The sequence below is a fragment of the Rhinolophus sinicus genome, linkage group LG05 (assembly GCF_036562045.2).
Source record: "Rhinolophus sinicus isolate RSC01 linkage group LG05, ASM3656204v1, whole genome shotgun sequence".
NCBI classification, from domain to species: domain Eukaryota; kingdom Metazoa; phylum Chordata; class Mammalia; order Chiroptera; family Rhinolophidae; genus Rhinolophus; species Rhinolophus sinicus.
Genome location: NC_133755.1, coordinates 94340521 through 94359623, shown reverse-complemented (window position 1 = coordinate 94359623; position 19103 = coordinate 94340521). Strand labels below are relative to the sequence as shown.

General features: G+C 37.3%; 1 protein-coding gene across 3 annotated transcripts in view; it reads left to right on the top strand.

The window, feature by feature from the left end:
• PTCHD4 (patched domain containing 4) overlaps window positions 1-19103 on the top strand; it is a 185290-nt gene that overhangs the window by 48139 nt on the left and 118048 nt on the right. For all 3 annotated transcript variants that reach the window (XM_074333052.1, XM_019734604.2, XM_074333051.1), the window contains one exon: window positions 9061-9541. In XM_074333052.1, coding sequence (XP_074189153.1) covers window positions 9061-9541 — 481 coding nt within the window. The remainder of the gene's footprint in view (window positions 1-9060; window positions 9542-19103) is intronic.

Sequence of the window (19103 nt, the reverse complement as noted above, 5' to 3'; positions counted from 1 at the left end):
CTCCTTGTATAGCATGTGGTTATAAATTAGTTTTTACTGGAGAGAATATCTTAACCCAAAAGAAAGGTTATACTGGGGGAACTTTCAATCCCTCTCCCGAAGGGGGCACACTACTTAGACATTCCTCAAATGCTCCCACGAGGGGGCTGTGTGGTCTTCCTTTCTGTAGAACAGCCTCAGAGATAACTGTCCTTTAATATGGAATACTTGCCCATGAGTGGTCATTGTGATCCTTTTGTAAGAAAACTCACATGAAACAGTAATCTTGCTTCTTATGGAAATCTTTGGTATAGGGTCACAAGTACAACTTACAGAGAAACAGAAATGTCATTGTTATACGCCGTACATTTAATGTAGATGTCAACTCGACCTCCACATGTTGTTGATAAATTTGTGTAATGATTTTGCACACGTAAAGGAGAAATTGCGAATATTTATCCTATTATGTAATAAGTAAGCCAACACAGTGGAGAGGATACTCATGAAATAGAGATCTGAATAGAAAATGAATTTTACTGTCTAGGAAATAAATTAATTCATCCGGGCTACTGAGAGATGATTTACATAGGGAAAATAGGGAAAATTCTTGATTTTTTTCCAGAGAATTTTGAGCAGAATACTCTCTGGAAATTATTCACAGAAAGAGGAGAAAAAGCTACTGCGTCCAGATGAAAAAAAAAGATAAAAAGCTTCTTGTTTCTATGGAAATGAACATAGGTCATCTGCGTTTATCCTTCTTATTGCTTCCCCCCCTGACCCCCCACACCCCATCCCACCGCGTTAGGGCAGACTCTAGCTCACTTGGTAGTGGCTAATGACTTTATCACAGATGCATCATTAAATACAGAGTTAAGAAAACCTTTAGAGATAATACAAGCTAAAATGTGTATGTTGGAATGAAGGACTCATAATTCAGAGAAATCAAGCACCATGTCCTCTGTCACCGTGCTGTATGTGTATAGTAGCACAACTGGAACTTGCAGCCAGGTGTCTGGATCGTGTGCCTTGTTGACAGACATTTGCTGAGAAATGTGAAATAAGCTCAGATGGCTAAGTGAAGAAAGTATCATTCATATAGTTACTTTATCACATACTCGTATTAACAAGAATAATATCCAATACTTTCTGAGCACTACTCTAAATGTTTTATGTGTATTAACACACTTGATCCTCACAATGTCTTCTGATTTTTGTTTTAACCAATAATAAAACTCATGTCCAGAGCTTAAGAGACTTGCACAGCTTGTCAGCGTTGATGTTGGGACTCTAAGTGAGACAATTGAACTCTTGAGTCTGTGTACATGCTGCTACGTTGTACTTCCTTTCATCCAAGTCTATCCATAAATTATGCAGACATCTGTGCAGCAGTGTTAAGAGTATGAGCACTGGAATCAGAAACAAGAATCAAGTGATCGGCTGTGCCGCTTAGGAGCTATGTAACTTGGTTTTGTGGGGGAGGAAAATTCCCCCTTTCCCCTCATGGTTCTTACAGCTGGTTTAATAATTAAAATGACATAAGGCCGGTGAACAGGAGAAAATCAAATTTAATACATACACACAAGGAGTTCACATAAGCATGAAGAATTCCAAAGGCAATAAGGCAGTAAGTCCTCACTTAACAGGTTCCTAGAAATGGCAACTTTAAGTGAAATGACCTAACAAAACCAATTTTACCATAGGCTAATTGATATAAGCAAGCTTTAAGTTCCTATGGCATATTTCTGGTCACAAAAACATCACGAAACTTCTAAATAAAGACCCAAAACACTTCTAATATTAAACATTGACTTAAATGTGAGCTATATATACACATTTAAGAAAAATTAATAGAAATATGTAAACTAATGATTTTCCAACCCAGTTCAGGATGTCAGGTGACTAGAGCTTCTCCAGGCAGCTCAGGACTCCAGGCGGGTACCCACTCTGGACAGGATGCCCTTCCATCACAGGGCCATTCACACCTACACTCCCTCAGACTGAAACCATGTAGACACTTGCACATCTTTGGAATGTGGGAGGAAACTGGATTCCTCAGGGAAAACCCAGCCAGGTTTAGGGAGAACATGCAAACTCCACAGACAGTGGCCCCAGCCAGGAATCAATATTTGTTTCTCACCAATATTATAAGGAAACAACATTATTTGAGGACCTGCTGTGTGTGTATATCTATCGATAACAGATGATAGATAGATAGATAGATGGATGATGATAGATAGATAGATAGATAGATAGATAGATAGATAGATAGATGGAAAGATAGATAATTCTGGATGAAGGTAAAGGACATAGGGGTTTGGGACTTCAAAAAGGAATAAGGCAATTCACAGGGAGATGAAAGAGTTAATGTTTAGTAAACATATGTTTGCTGGATCATCTAGAGACAATGTGACACAGAGAGGACTTGGATCAAAGGGGCTTGATGAGATTAAACTACAGGTAACTATGGTGCTAGTTCCTTCCCAGAACAGCTCTTCTAAAATTGTTTTAGTCAGTTGGGGGGAAGGTCAAAGATTCTTCCTGAGCCTTCTGGGCCTTAAAAATAACCAGCTTAAAATAACATCCCTAAGAGGCATATTTGAGGTGGCAAACTGCTCCCCTTCAGCCTCTATGTCCTCATTGGTGATTGGAGGTTACTCCAGTAGAACCCTTCCTGACAGAATGACTGGAACAGTTAACCTAGGATAATGCAAATAAAGTTCTTAAATCTTGGAACCACGTCTGTCACATATGTTAAAAATTTCCAACTCAGTCTCAGCTAATTTATATGCTGGAGTGCTTTGTTAAACTTATTTCATACTCTGGTTGGCTAAAATTCTTATAGCATTTCAACAACACAGAAACCTTATTTTTTTTCCCTTCCTTTTTGAAAAAAACAAAAATAAAAAATTCATGACTGCACTCTCCTTGTAGCTTAGTACTATGCATAAGAAATTTAATTTGTTCTTTATTAGGACATTTTAATGCTTTAAAAGACTTAATTTTGAAACTGACTTTCGATTTTTCTTTTAACTAAATATCTTGTAGGAACTTGCTTTCTCAATATTTGCTTGTTTCTACTAAACATGAAGCTCTGGAGAGGAAATGCAAGATAGTTGATTTTATTCACACACGGTTTGTGAATAAACTTGATTCTGAATATACTTGATACTGAGAATAAAACAGATTAATTTAGGAAACAAGTATGAGAGAACGTCTTGTTTAAACAAACAAAAAACAAAACAAAGAAACAAAAAAACAAACACCTTACCATTCCTTCAGAAATGTCACTGTCTATCATACATAGGAAGATATTCTTTTCAATAATAAAAGACAACTGACCATCTAAAAGTTTCCATTGTCCTCGCAGGACAATGAAATCTGAAATGAGATAAAAAATCAATGAAATCTGAATTACAATTGTCTTGGATAGAAGCTGTGTTTCCTAATGACATTAGATACTTTCTGTGAATGCATGATACTTTCTATGCATGCAGTCACAGAAAGTATCTAATGTCAACTGAGCGCATTTATTAAGCAGGATCGACTGGACAAATAATTTTCCAGGTAGTCCACCAAAAGAGTGCTTTACTCAGGAAAAGAAAAAGAAACAAAACCACCCAGGAGTGTGTGAATGCATACTTCCTGGCCGTTGTTTCAACTAGCCACCCATGTGCAAAAAGAAGAAGCACCTTCCCAAGATGGCTTCACTACCATGTTTCCCCGAAAATAAGACCTAACCGGAAAATAAGCCCTAGCATGATTTTTCAGGATGACATCCCCTGAACATAAGCCATAATGCATCTTTTGGTGCAAAACTTAATATAAGACCCGGTCTTATTTTCGGGGAAACATGGTATATACAAGAATCCCTCCCCCGGAAGTTACCACAAAGTTTAACAGGAAATCAGTACTAGAGAGTTAACAAGGGGCCCAGCTCCACCCATAGTCCTCCCAGCTCTATGGTTAATCATTTTAGGATGCCAATTCACTTTTATCAACAGATATGACATTTACTCTCCTATAATTTCAAAGCATCATCAAGTAAATTTTTTCTGCGCAATTGTTCATGAAATTAATGTTTCTTTCTTCTAGTATCTTTTAAAGAATTGATTCTTTGATCTTATCTCTGAGTTCAATTTCCTTTTGGACTCTAGAGGTGTGGTTTGGGTGGGAGTAATTTTAAGAGCTACAAAGCAGTAACTGTAAACTAAATAAGACCTGATGAACCCAAGATTTTTTTATCCTGGCATTATTACCCCTGGGGAGATAATGTGATGAGATGCTTCATGGCTGTGAGATAGCATTATGACCTATAATTCTATTCATTCACCTTGAGACAATTTACCTACCAAAGACTGACTCAGCTGACGTTTTTTAATGCTGCATCAAGAACCAGAAATATTGCATGGACTTCTTAACTGAGATCTTCAGTCAGCCCTACTCCCTAAATCATGATTGAGAGTGAGTGCTCCAAAAGTAAATCACATTATTCCTCTGCTTAAAACTCACCAGTGGTTTTCTGTTGCAGGACAAGTAATTCCAACTCCTTAATAAGGCTTTCGTGGCACTTTGAGAAGAGGCCCTGCTTTCTTCTCTAGCCTCAATTCCCATCTCTTCCTTCAGTTCCTAGAACATCTTGTGCTGTTCTTAGCCTCAGCTATAGTGCGTACAAATCCTTTTTCTAGGTACTCACTAAGTTCCCCTACCCATTGACTAGCTTATTGCACATGTTTTGTGTACAATGAAAATAGGTAAGGAAATATATTTGGGGGAAATGTTACACTAGACTAAACAGATTGAAAGAAAAGATGAGTTTATTTTCTTTTGTACCAATCTCTAATTTCTATGTACAACTCTCTTCATTTGAGATCTTCCTGTCTTCAGATACTTTGAGCTGTCTCTTACATTTCCTGTTCTTAGCAAAGTAGTCTCCAAAAAATAATATATGATTAGTTATATATACCTCACAGTGAACTCACTGAGTTAAATACTATGAAGTGTTTATTATATATCTGGCTTTGTTCTAGGCGCATGGAAATTATCAGTGAGCAAGGTAAGGAAAAATGCCAGTTCTCAATGAGCACACATTCTAGTGGAGGAGACAGAAAAGGAACTATTAAATGATTACATAAAGATCACTTTGCATAGAAATCATTAAAAGAAGAAGATAAAATACGGAGTGATTGTGGACAAAGAGGGGTCTAGTTTAGACGCTGTGATTCAAAAGCTCTCTTTTAAGCTAAGCTCTCCATGAGGAAGTAGCCCTGGCCATAAGAAGAATGGGGAAAGCATTCCAGGCAGAGGGGACAGCAGGTGCAAAGGCCATGAGGTGAAAACTAACTTGGTGTTTTCAAGGAGTAGGAAGACAGGCCACGGAAAAAAGCTGGAGCAGAGTTCATGAGGGAAAAATAGTAAGAGACAAGGTCTGAGGGTTCAACCAGCAATGGAGCATGCAGGGCCTTGTAGGCCTGGTAAAGTGTTCTTTCTTTATTCCCAGTGCGAGTGGAAGCCAGCAGAAGGTTTTAAATGCAGAAATGGTGTAATCTCATTTCAAATTGAGCAAATACGTTTGACTTTAATAGGGAGACCATATTGAGGAAGAGCTAAAGTGGACATAAGGATATGAGTTACAGACTTCAATTCATCTCATGTTAATGACGACAATTCAGTACAGTGAACATTGAAACAGGAGAGCATCGAAAGTAATATGTTACCATCTTGTCATATTTTTAAGATTTATCTTCATTGAGGCATTAAAGTGATTTTTGCATTTAAAGGAATATCAGAATTTGTGTAGGAGGTTTTATTGGGAAAGTAGGAAGTTGAATTTACGTATGTGTTAAATGGGAGGCAATTGGTTTAGTAGAGAGGAAAATGTTGGAAAAGGGGGATCCACATGTGAAATAGTTTTAATGATAAGGAGCATTTAGTGGGGAGTGGAAGCCAATGTGGCTTCCCTGAAATCACCCTCATAGGATTCTAGAAAGTACTGGATTTGGAATCAGAAAAACTGAGTTGGAACTCAGGGGTTTATCCCTTTGGAAGGTTTGTCATCTCTGAGTCTTTAAGTTTGCTCATCTATTAAACAAAACAGTTCTACCCTGTGATTGGTAAAATTTTATCCAGATGTAAAAATAATGAATTTATGGCTCTATTAGTTATAATGGTATCGTTCTGACATTTAGATCTCTTCGGAGTGGCTTCATAGATGATATTTTCATAGAATAATAGAGCTGAAAAGTGTCTTCAATATGACATAAACATTTACTCATATACTCATATCTGTTCACTTTATAGATGAGAAAACTGAAACCTAGAAGGGGAAATGAACCAGACAAGAGTTTCTTAGTATGAGATGCACACAGCAACCCAGGTCACATGACTCCTGATTAAGTACTTTCTCCATTAATCCCATCTAACTTTTTACAAATCCAGAGGATAATTACAATATGTTATATTCTTTCTCTGTTTCTGACATAGAAACATCTATGAATTGGTTAGTTTGGGGAACTAAAGAACCCTCTACCATCCCTTACAAAACAGTAGAATTTTCCCCTTACAGATAATGTATAAAAGGACTGTACTGACTAGAATTACTGAGTCAGTGGCTTGTCTCAAATGTGGACCATTCAATAGATTTTTCGATTCAAGGACATCCAAAGACCTTGTTTATTTTCCTTTGGTTCGTGGAGTAAAACAAAACAGACAAAGAGAGAGAAACTCATTCTATTTGTTACATTGATTTGAATATAATGGAATGAAAGCACATATTTTATGAAGTCATTTTTGTAAAAAATGAAAATTAGACAACCTCAAAAGGAGGGGTGAACAGTTAGCCAAAACCAATGAAGATCATTTATTTAATAATCTATATTTTGCCTTCTTTAAAATTTTCACTTTTGTCCAGACATATTATCAGCACCTTCTTTGATCCACTGTAATCTCCAAATGAGGCCTGAGGGATGCATAAATTTTTGTTCCGCTGCTAAAGATCCCTGAGAAATCTTTTTGATTATGGAAATGAGTAAAGACAGATGGAACTGCACATTCTTAAGTGAATAAATATAGCTTTTAAAATACTCTCTCTTTCAAATGATCAAAAGCACAAGTCAACATCACAGACGAGATTTCAAAGAATTAGAAACAAGGGTGGACCTAAAAATTATACCAAGCTAAAAACAAAAATAAACAAGCCTAATTGAGGAGCACTGTGTCTGGACTGAAAGAGTGGAAACCATATTCCAGAATCTCTTAGTGCCAGGACAGGACTCCCACTTCTTCCTTAAATATCTCTACTTTTGCTCTTGCAACTCATTGGAGAACCCAATGAGGTTTCATCAAGAGAGAGCCTTGGGAATCTACAGCTGGAATTTTAGTTTGATTTTTATAAGGAAAAAAGATGGCTTGGAAGTAGAAGATACACCAAGCAAAGGGAAAACAAAACAAAACAAAACCTCAAATTTAATTCTTATTTACAAATATATTGTTCATTTACAGTCTGTCAGGTTGAGTTAAATAGAAAGATTGTTTTTATTGAACATGTAGGGAAAAAATGGTATGTGGGGTGCCTATGAAATGTCTCTTTTTCAATTCTGATCCTATGAATAGCATTTATACTCTCCATACATTTCTCGAACTTTTTGTGTTTGCCACACACTCTCAAGTATTAGGGTTGCTTTCAGAGCCTGTTAAAAATACAAATATAAACAAGTACCTCAGATGTAGGTGTCTGGACTAAACAAGTCCACAATAATTGTTACACATGTCTACTTGAGTATTTAAAACCTCACAGTTTTGTGAAAACAACCAGGATTATCACAGTTTGTTGCCTTCCCGCACTACCCTTGTAGAAATAATTGTTTTCAGCTCTGACCCTACTCTTTCATAGCCTCATGAGAGGAATGTCTTGCCTGATCTAACAAACATATAATTTATTCATGGTATAAACTTACCTCTGTGCCTATATCTCACTCAGTACCTGCAGCACATTTTCCATGCTATCCTCCACCCTGCAAACTGCTACTGGGTTCAATATTCCATCTGGCCACTATTGCTATTAGAGTAAATGGCAGTGTGGCAAAAAGAAAATATCCAAATGGTTTAAAATTTGGCAATGGCTTTCCTTCAAAGTGTTAAGGCACACAAGTTGAGAATATTACTGCTCTAACTTGTTTAGGCAACTCTGTGTCCACTGTCTGTGTGCCTTAAAGGGGAAGGGTTGGTTCTCTTATAAATATCCTCTTCTTATGATCGTGTGTACTTTACTGTATGTGAAACTCTGAGATTGAGAGGACTTTTGACAACCCCACCAGAGATCTTATCAGTCTCATTTGGGGGATTCATCCACTGTCTTCTGTGGGGAAAACGACAACCTATGACTGAGGCATGTGTCTGGAAAGAAAATTGTAAGGAGTGAACTAGGTGCTCACATCATCTATAAAAAACATTTCAACACTATGAGATTAATTGTAAAAAAAAAAAAAAAAAAAAAAAAACACACCATATTTTCTTCTACTTACTCTGTGATACATACTTGTACCCCCAGAATATGAAAAATGAGTATGGATGTTTGGAATGTTTGTAGGTGTTTGTGTGTCTGTTTGTGTAGGTGTGTGTGTCAACCCTAGAAAGTTTAGCATACAGTTATTAAATGAATAATTACTTGAACTTTTGAAACGTTGTTAACTCATGCCATGCTTCACTTTCAATCGAAACTGAATCATAAACGTGATCCTGCATAAAGGAGTTATAGTGGATTGTTACAGAAGGGAATCCACTATATGGAATGAGAGTATGGATGAGATCGAAATAATATTTACGTACATTTCCTACGCATGTGGCAAGACTTGCATAGCTTCATAATACTCTTTGCATCTTTTCTAATCCTAATCATCTTGCATGGTATCCCTTGTGACTCTAAAAGGTGGAACATAAAATCCTAACATCACTCCACCCACATCAGTTCCACAATTGCTTAAGCCTATCTCTGCTTTCCTTGGACTCCTTCACTTAGCGTAAGAAACTGTTCTCCAGAATGTGCATCTCTCTGGTAACTGAAGTCTCCCCTTTTCTGTTTTCAAGGATGGGAGGAACAGTTTTATTGGACACCAACTGGGCGGGGTAGTGGAAGTGCCAAACAGCAAGGACCAGCGGGTCAAGTCAGCCAGAGCCATTCAAATCACCTACTACCTCCAGACCTATGGCTCGGCCACCCAGGACCTCATAGGGGAGAAGTGGGAGAATGAGTTCTGTCAGCTGATGAGGAAGCTCCAGGAGGAGCACCAGGACCTCCAGCTCTACTCTTTAGCATCCTTTAGCCTCTGGAGAGACTTTCATAAGACCAGCATCCTGGCCAGGAGCAAGGTCCTGGTGAGCCTCGTGCTGATCCTGACCACAGCCACCCTCTCCAGCTCCATGAAGGACTGTTTGCGCAGCAAGCCCTTCCTTGGCCTCCTTGGGGTGCTCACCGTGTGCATCTCCATCGTCACCGCAGCAGGGATCTTCTTCGTCACCGATGGGAAGTACAACTCCACCCTGCTGGGAATCCCCTTCTTCGCCATGGGTAACTATCCATCCTTGTGGTAATCGGATTCTTTCCGGTTTGGGGCAAGGTAGTACATTTCTTGAATTCTCCGATGGAAATCTGTTTTAATTTTGCCTTGGTGCCTCTGTGTGATTATGGGAAAGTGTACTTGGGGTGGTGACTGTTTTACCTTATTGAGCTTTTCAGGAAATAATGGGCTGGCCACGCCAATTTCTCATTTATGGTGGGGAATTTAACGCTGTCAACGTATTTTAAAAGTACCCAATACGGCAATTCTCTGCTCAGCTGCTTCAAAAATTATAGGTCAGGGATTTGGGGGTACAGATTTAAAGAGACCCAAAACCTTCAAAATTCTCAAACTAAATTTTATGGCTCATATTTACGGGCATCCTCAAGTTGTTGATGATAAAGAGTGAATATCATGGGATGGGGATTCTGAGAACCACTGATATGTTCTAATCTCAAAGAACTTCTTTATTAAACTTTATTAATTCATTTCGAAATTTATGCAGAGAATATACCTCTATATAAACTAAAACCATCCTGCTGCTGCCTAAAAATGTGTCCTCTAATTTTTTCATCTCTGGTGAAAAAAATTAATGCGCATCCTCTGTCAAGATTGTCCCCTCTTGTAAGTTTTCTCCCAGACATACATAAATTGTCTAGAAAGTAGTATATGAGTACTGTGTGTGTTTGTGTGTGTGTGTGTGTGTGTGTGTGTGTGTGTGTGTTTGTGTGTGTTCTTGTAAAAGAGAAGATCAAGTCTGGGAAGAAAAGTGAGTGATGGCTCAGCAACAAAACCGATGGAGCTTATCAGAAAAGAGAGGATAATGGTGATAACTGTGGTACTGCAAAAGAGTTCTGTCAGATATAATATAATCCCTACATGCAGCGATTTGGAGGTGAGCTGTAATAATCGCCTCTAGGTGGTGAACTGACATGAGCAACAGAGCTTCAGCTGTAAAGTCATTGCTTTTCACTCCCCAGGTTAAAATCAAATCTAAATTACAATTTTGTAATTAAATGAAAAGGATGCCAGAGTATAGTAGGCCTTTTCTAGGTGCCCTTTTTGTTTTCACCTTAACCAAGATTTTTGAGAACAACACTGCAAAATAGATTCATATCATAGGTACTGAAATCAAATTTCTTTATCTGGAAACCTAACTTCATCGTGGCCCTGTTAAGTTAGTTCGTCTCACTAAGCCTCAGTTTCCTCTTGTATAAAATAAGGATAATAATTGTATCATCTTCAAAGAATTGTGTTTTGAATGTAATAGAATATACCTAATGCTAATAGGACATAACAAATGCTCAATTAAGTGTCATCAAGTTTTAGTGGTTAACCTGGTGTGTTAAATGCAGTGGGTTCAACGATGAATACGAAACAGGCCTTGGCTTCAGGAAATTGGAAGTCCCTCTGGATTTTGCATCTCATCTTTAAATGCATGTTCATTTTGTTAACAAAGTGTTTTTCTTTTTCCCAAAGAACTGTATAAGAATTTTTTTCACCAGTGATAAGGATGAGTCTAGATTTGAACCATTTATACTTATTATGTTTTTTTGGGCCTTGAAATAATATAAGATTTATAAGAATCATATAGCATGAATCACAAATTAAACATGAGTCATTCAAGTTTGAAAAATTAGGTATCTTACAGCCTATTAGGGCTTTTTCTAAAAGTCGTGGCAATCTAATTTGGTAATGGAAAGATTTATCAGGAAAAGTCTATAATATATAGACTTTTATATTCCATTTAAATAAGGATAAAACCTGTTCTCTGGTGATGCTGAATTTTAGCATAGGCTCTACAAAATCAGATAGTGTTTTTATTCCTTAAAGAAATAATAAGAACACTGAAATCCACAATGAAGGAAAAGTCCAGACTGTGCGGCACACACTTTTCTCCTCTCTCAGTGATTTTTGATCACATAAATCGGTCCTAGACCATGTGAGTGCAGACTCTAGGAAGGCTGGTGAATGGTTACTGTTCAGTATTCCTGCAATTCAAGTCCCTAAAGTATTCTAAAAGAAACTATTCTGCTATCTGAAACATAACAATGATAGACCTATAAATGTATACTTTTTTAAGATATTTGCTCTGTCAAGGGGGAGTTTGTTTTGTTATGTTTTGTTTGTAAAGTTATTATATTTTGTTATAATAGTAAAGATAGCAAGATGAGAAATCGTGAAATGAAAGGAATACTCCATAGGGCTAGGACATCTGGGTTTTTATCCCAACTTTTCCACTCACTTCATATGCTTTATTGGGCAAGTCTTTTTGTCCTTTTGTGTGAGTTCTTCATATATTAAATGAAGGATTTGGACTCTTCAGTCTTAAATTCCAAAGATCCTACCATATTATTCTTTTCGTTCTTCAATTGAACTTAGAATTGGATCATTCCTTTATAAAAAGATTTAAGGTTCGTATTATCCTCAAACCTCTAATCTTCATTCTCCTTTGTTGACTTCTAGTATGTGTGTGTGTGTGTGTGTGTGTGTGTGTGTGCGCACAGAGCCTCAGACACAACAGGCTGTGAGCTACAGAAAGCACATGTTGATGGAGGTGGTGAGGTGTGAGAGATATTGTGCATCAGTTAGTTGAGTTTGGCAGATACATATCTCCTGGTACACACAGCATTGGTTAAAACTAGTCTTTTGATGAATGGCAGTTTACATAGTATCACAGCTACATTACCCAAAGTCAGTTGTGTGTAAAGGAAAGAGGCCCAATTCCTTTTGTCAACCTCTATTTCTATTCCTACCTTCCTACAAGGATTTCTCTGAGGTAGCGAGTATTCACTCTATTATGCTCCAAGAGTCAATCCACTCATCCTCATTAGAACTCATCCCTGAAGCCAGGAATGTTGCTTATGGCATTCTGATCGTCAGTCAGCTTATTTCTCACCACCTAACTTCCTTTCGTACTGCGTCTGCTTGTTCTTTCTTATGACCATTCATCCACTTCGTAGCCCCACTGTCATTTCAGAGTCAGATAGACCGTACCTCTATATCCTGCATTTTTTTAAGCCTGTGTCATTTTGTATATTTTGTCCTGGTGCCCCTATAAGTAAATTTATGTCTGTCAAATTGTATATTACAGACTTAGCTATAGGAAAGAAAATGTTTATAGACACATGTATTTTCTCTAGAAGAGATATCAGAAAAAGAAATCCAGACTTACAATAATTTTTTTAAAACCACCTAAAATGTCCCCATTTAGCTCCAAGCCTATTGCCCTTTCTGTACACAAGCACAAACCAATGAGAATGCCACTAATTTAATTTATAACCCATTGTCAGCCTTTTTTCTTTTCTTTCTTTCTCTTCATTTTTCTGTCTTCCTTTCTTTCATTCTTTCTTTCTTTTTGTTTTCCTTCCTCCCTCCCTCTCTTTCTTCCTTCCTTCTTTCCTTCCTTCCTTCCTTTCTTTCTCTCTTTCATTCTTTTTTTTTTTTTTAGCTCATTTACTTTATGTGCTGTGTGTCCTCTTTCTGGAAGGAGAAATATGGGCTAATATCACCCACAGGTGCCAAGCTGGCTGGTGCCTGCTGTATCTTGTTGATATTTGGTAAACAGCTGCCAGGGGCTTTAGTAGCTTTGACTCACTATTATTTTTGCTGTCCATCCTGAGTTTGTTTTCTGTTCCAGAAGTCTTATTTTAGTCAGCTTGATGCCACTGGATACATGCAGACAACTTGGTTTTCTTTACATGAACCCAGAGTTTCCAGATGTGAGACTTTAATTCATTATCTAAAACTTAGCTTCACATTAATTTTTTTATTAATTTATTCAGATATTTCTTGAGCACCTACTATGTTCCAGGTACGTTGGGTTCTAGAGTCAAAGATATTGAACAGAGCTGATCAAATTGTTACCTGCTTGGATCTCACATTCTAGACCTGCAAAGAGGAGGCATCAGACAATAACCAAATAAATAGAAACTATGTTATATTGTTCATTAGTGATATAAAATATAAAAATTAAAGGAGGATAACAGATAAATAGCAGAGGTGGTCAAAGAAAAGCTTTTCTAAAAAATGAAAAATGAAGCAGAGAGCTAAATGAAGTGAAGAAGGAACCCCATGGCAACCTGAGAAAAGAGTGTCCCACTCAAAGAGAACTATCCATGCAAAGGCTCTGGGATGGACCTTGCATGGTGAAGTTAAGGAAGAGCAAGAAAGAGTGTTGTTGAAGCCGAATTGGCAACTATCTTAGTGTTATGAGATAAGGTTAAGGAGGTATTATAGGGCCAGGTCCTGTAGGGTACTGAGAACTTAATACTATATATGGAAAGCTTTCTGAAGTATTTTGAGGCAGGAGAATGTGATCTGATTTACGTTTTAAAACACATTTGTACCTACTTGTAGCATCTTCGACTACAGTATGGAAATTGTCTGCAATAGAAGAAAAATGGTTATAGGGAGACTATGTAAATCATTACAGGAAATAATGGTGGTTTGAAATGCCATGGGAGTAGTGATAGTGGTAAAAAGGGATTAAACTTAGTATATAGATGTGTGCGTGTGTGTGTGTGTGTGTGTGTGTGTGTGTGTGTTTGAAAATAGAATTGACAGGATTTGCCGAAGGACTGGCTATGGTATGTAAGAAAAAGAAGAGTCAAGTATGACCCCAAGCTTTGTGAGTTGAATAACTGATAGAAAGCTGTTGCCACTTATTGCCATAGAGATATTGTGGAGGGAATAAGTTGTAGGCAAAAAAAATATCAAGAGTTTAGTTTTGTATCTGCTATGTTAGAGATACTTATTAAGCATCCAAGTGGGAAAATGTGAGGTTAGCTACATAAGACAGTATTTAGATCAGGTTCAGAAGTAAAATCTATAAGTTGGAGCTGAAAATACAAAATTTGGATTCATCATGACATACGTAATAATGAAAGAAATGGAATCTGATAAGATCAACTAGAAAGATAAATACAAATACAAAATAGAAAAAGTCTGAAATCTGAGATTGGGACCATTCCAATGCTTAGAGTTTGGGAAGATGAGGAAGACTCAGAAAATGACACTAAGAATAATCAGGTAGTGAAATAGCAGAAAACCAAAAGAGAATATTGTCCCAGTGGTCAAGTAAAGAAAGTGTTTCATGAAGGAGCAAAGGATCAATTGTTCCAGAAGCTGCTAAGATACTGTGTCCAATGAGAAGTGAGAAATGTCATTTTATTTAGCAATCTGAAGGTCATTGGTGACTTTGACAAGACCTGCTTTGGAGGAGTGATGAGGGTAATTTAAAGAGGTTCAGTGGAGCTTGGAGGATCCAGAAATAAAGACAGTGAGTAAAGATCATTTTTTTCTGGAGCTCTGCAATAAAGGGAAATAACAATGATTATACGATCTTGGGAATGTGCAGTAAAGAAAGAAAGCTTCACAATAAAGGAGAGAGAGAAGGAAATTGCAGAAGCAATATCACTGAGTAGGAGAAATAGAACTGGATTCAGAGCTTCAAGAAGAGTCATTGACTTTATTTGAGAACATAAACGGCTCATCTACAGTTAAGAAAAGGGAAGACAAAATATATGGACAGATCCAGTTAGATTGGTACATGTGTGGGTGGGAGCATGTGGAAATTCTTTTCTGTGGCTTCAACTTTGTCAGTATAATATGAAGCAAGTCATCAGCTGAGAATAAACTTGAGAAAGGAGCTGTTGAGAAGAAAGTGAAGGGAATTTGAAAGAGTCACTTTGGAAAATTGGAGAATGAATGAAAGCAGAAAATTTAGGAGAATAACTAGGGGGCAATAAGGGTCCACTTGACATGTGTGTACAGAAATTAAAAAAAGAAATGTCAGCATGGTGAATCCCATCCCTTCCCAGCCCAGCCATTTAGTATAGCAGCTTGAGGGGGGAGTTGAGTAAGCATTGAGATGAATTTAAAAAAAAAAAAAAATCCCATCTAAAGAATGAGGGTTTATAGTGTATGTTAAGTGACTCTAATGACACACCGTGAAAATTATACTAGTTAAGGTCCGCTAGACTACGTTTCAATAACAAACAATGCCTTAAATTTACTTAGCTTAACATGACAAAGATTTATTTATTATTCATATTGTAGTTTGATGTGGGCCATGAAGGTCTCTTTGGCAACTCTTTTCAAACAATGTCAGGGATCCAGGATGCTTCTATCTTGCAATTCTGTCTTCCCATAGTTTGTGCTCCTAGTCCAAAAGAGAAAAGAGTTAGAGAAATCACACGTACTTTTAACTGTACCCAAAGTGATACAGTTATCTCTTAGCATATTCTATTGGACAAAACTGGACAGAGAGCCATAAACTAACTGCAAGGGCTTGGTAGGGAGGTTGAAGAGGAAATGCATTATTTTATGAGCATCAACTGTCTTTTCCACATAAACTAAGCCAAACAATAAAGACGAGGATTAATCTCCCATCATCATCACAGTGAAAAACTGGTAGTGTCAAAATATAATGATTTATTTTGTGGGGCCGGAAAATTGTTTCAAGTTGGAGTCTGTACTGGTTAACTATTGCTGTAAAACAAACATGAAACTTAGTGTAAAATAACCATCTTATTATGCTTATGGATTCTGTGGGTCAGTAATTTGGAGAGGTCACAATGGGGTGAGCTCTTCCCACTCTATAACGTCTAGAGCCTCAGCTGACATGACTTAAATAGCTGAGGATGACTTGAACGTCAGAGGGATGGAATCGCTGCGACTAGATCAACCACTTCCAAGATAGCTGCTTTGCTAACATGGCTGGTACTACATCTAGGATTTCTGAAGGATAATCTCAGTTGGGACAGTTGAACATAGCATCTACATGTGGTTTCTTCAGCATGGTATTTTCCGGGTAGTCAGACTTATTACATGGTGTCACCAAGGAAAGTGTTTTCCAATGCTTTAAATACCGTGTTTCCCCAAAAATAAGACCTAACCGGACCATCAGCTCTAATGCGTCTTCTGGAGACCGGGTCTTACATAATATAGTATAATATATAATATAATATACTATAATGTAATGTAATGTAATATAATATAGTATAATATAATACCAGATCTTATATTAATTTTTGCTCCAAAAGATACAGTAGAACTGATGGTCCGGCTAGGCCTTATTATCGGGGAAACATGGTAGTAGTTGGCCTAGGGCAGCCACTCAATAAATATATGTAGAATTAATGAATGAATTGCCTCTTAGTGTTTCTCAAATGAGTTATGATCTATTAGCATCATTAAATCAATTTAATGTATTATGATACACATATTTCACTGAAGGAGAAGAGAATAAAAAGGAATAGGAAATATCAGAAGGTGTTACACATAGAAAAGTATTATTGTGTCATACTCTTTGTTTCAGTTTAATATATATGTGTATAACAGATCATGATGTAAGATGTATTTCCTAATGTGGGCCACAGTCAAAATTTTTAGAAAAAGCACTCTGTAGAATCTTCTTTGAACTAATGTCCTAAGCGGATCGTGCTGGTAGATGGGGATTTTTTGATGGGAATAACTCATCAGAAGCATAGGTAGCTGCTAGAGGCAGTATCTGAATTTAGGAAAGGGCAGGGTTGCCAGGGATATGAGGTGTTATTTCTTGGGCACTTTCATTTTCCCAGACAGGAATCAGCACTGTGCTTAGCAAATCATGGGCCCTTTAAGATTTGATGGTTGGCTAAAGGTTTTTAATGATTATGTTATAGTATTGGAAATGTTTCTCAATAAGTTGCTTTTGTCACAGGGCCTGTTTTACTTGGGGTCATCAAACCGATCAAAAGCCTTCCCAAAAACACCCCATTGCTGGAAGAGAAAGGGCGTTATTATGGCAATGTTCAACTGGAGTTTCTCAGCTACATTAATTGCAGCCACTCTGATTTTGGTGATAATAGTCATTTCCTTTAAGAAAAGGTCCAATGATGTGAGAATCTATATGCGTAGAGGCTTGGAGTTAGAAGACTTGGAGTCCTGTCCAGTCCCTTCCTCTTATCAGCTAAGTGATGTCTTCTCTCTTGGTCTCCCATGATTTTTCTTTCATAAGTTGAGGAAGTTGGACTGATTGTTCTTTAACATCTCTTACACATTTACTCTTTATTTAGTGAATCATTTATTTGACAGTTAGGCTATATGTCACGCCATATAGATTTTTGGCTCATTGGGAGCTGGAATTGGGTTTACTTGGCATCTTTTCCTTTGTCTAGTCCAAGATGTGTGTAGTAGGCATTTTGCAAACATTGACTTATTGATGGTTTTGTGACTGTTAAAGTTCTCAGAGCAAGAAAAGTCTAAACTTTTGGTTGTTTGTAACTTGAGTATCTTAATGTCCTTATTTTTTTATATGTTATTCTTTAGTTTTAATTTCTTTATATTGATCTTTTCTTCCATTGTAGATGTGAAATGGACCTCCTGGGACAGGCGTTTTTAATTAGTCAAGATATTGTCTTACTTACTGGTCTTTGTAGACTTTGAAGGAGGTGGGAAGGGAACAGACCTTGGCATAACAAGTAAGAAGTTAAATTTTATGCCAAGCATTTGAAGTAGCATTGACAAGTATGTACTTTTTATTGTATAACACTGTCCAATATCAGTAGTTATTATATCCTGACTCCTTAAGATTCCTCCTTAGGAATCCACCTCCATCTATTGCACTTTTTACTGCTAACGAGCTTCCTCCAGTGGTAGTTGGAATTTAGGAATGAGCAAGAGAACTGTTACGTAACCCAATTTTACTCAGGATGAGAAGCATGTGGACCCATGTTGGTGATCTTTTTTATCTCAAGAGTAGCTGATATGCTAGTTTAGACTTCTAAAATGGAATGATTTGTATCTAAGCCGTATGTTGCCTAATATGTACTGCCCTTGCTTTTTACCTCTTGAATCACATTGTGAATCAGGCTTGAATATTTAAGCAGACAGGGAAATGAGAGAGACATCAATTTATTCAGCACATGGTAGAACTATGAATATGTCAGGTACTGCCACGTCTCCAGCGTGGACACCTCAGCCTTTTTCAAATACATGCCTATCACAGGCAACCTTAACTATCCTCATTAATTGGAGTTGATTTGACTATCATGTCAGAAGATTACAAGAAAAAATATCACTGATGCAGGAAAGCTGCCGTGGCCAACGAGAATGGAATTTTCTGCAGTGTTCCATCTAGGCAAATGCTACAATGCAAATTCTTGAAAATTGAAAGCTGAAAAAGCATAAAAGCTTAGGCCATTGCTTTTTTGAGGAAAAACAAAGTCCCACCCAGATAAAAATCACTTAATAACTGGAGACTTACTTCTTAGATTCAATTATTTTCAAGCCAGTATTTTTACACCCAGACATCTAACAACAACAATGACAAAAAAAAAAAAAAAGCTGAGTTGATTTGAGGGTCAGGGAAGTCAGCCTTATGCTTCCAAGAATTGAAGAATTCCTGTGCGCTGATTGTCACCTGCCTTCCTGGGATAATGTGGTTTATACCGTATATACCAAACATCTATATGTCATTGTTGATTTCTTTTGTATGATTGAGCAGCGCCTTCATCCAGACCAAGGCAAATCTCTATTATTCAAGCCTTGGTTTGTAGATGTTACTATGTACCCTTAGAGAAGTTATAA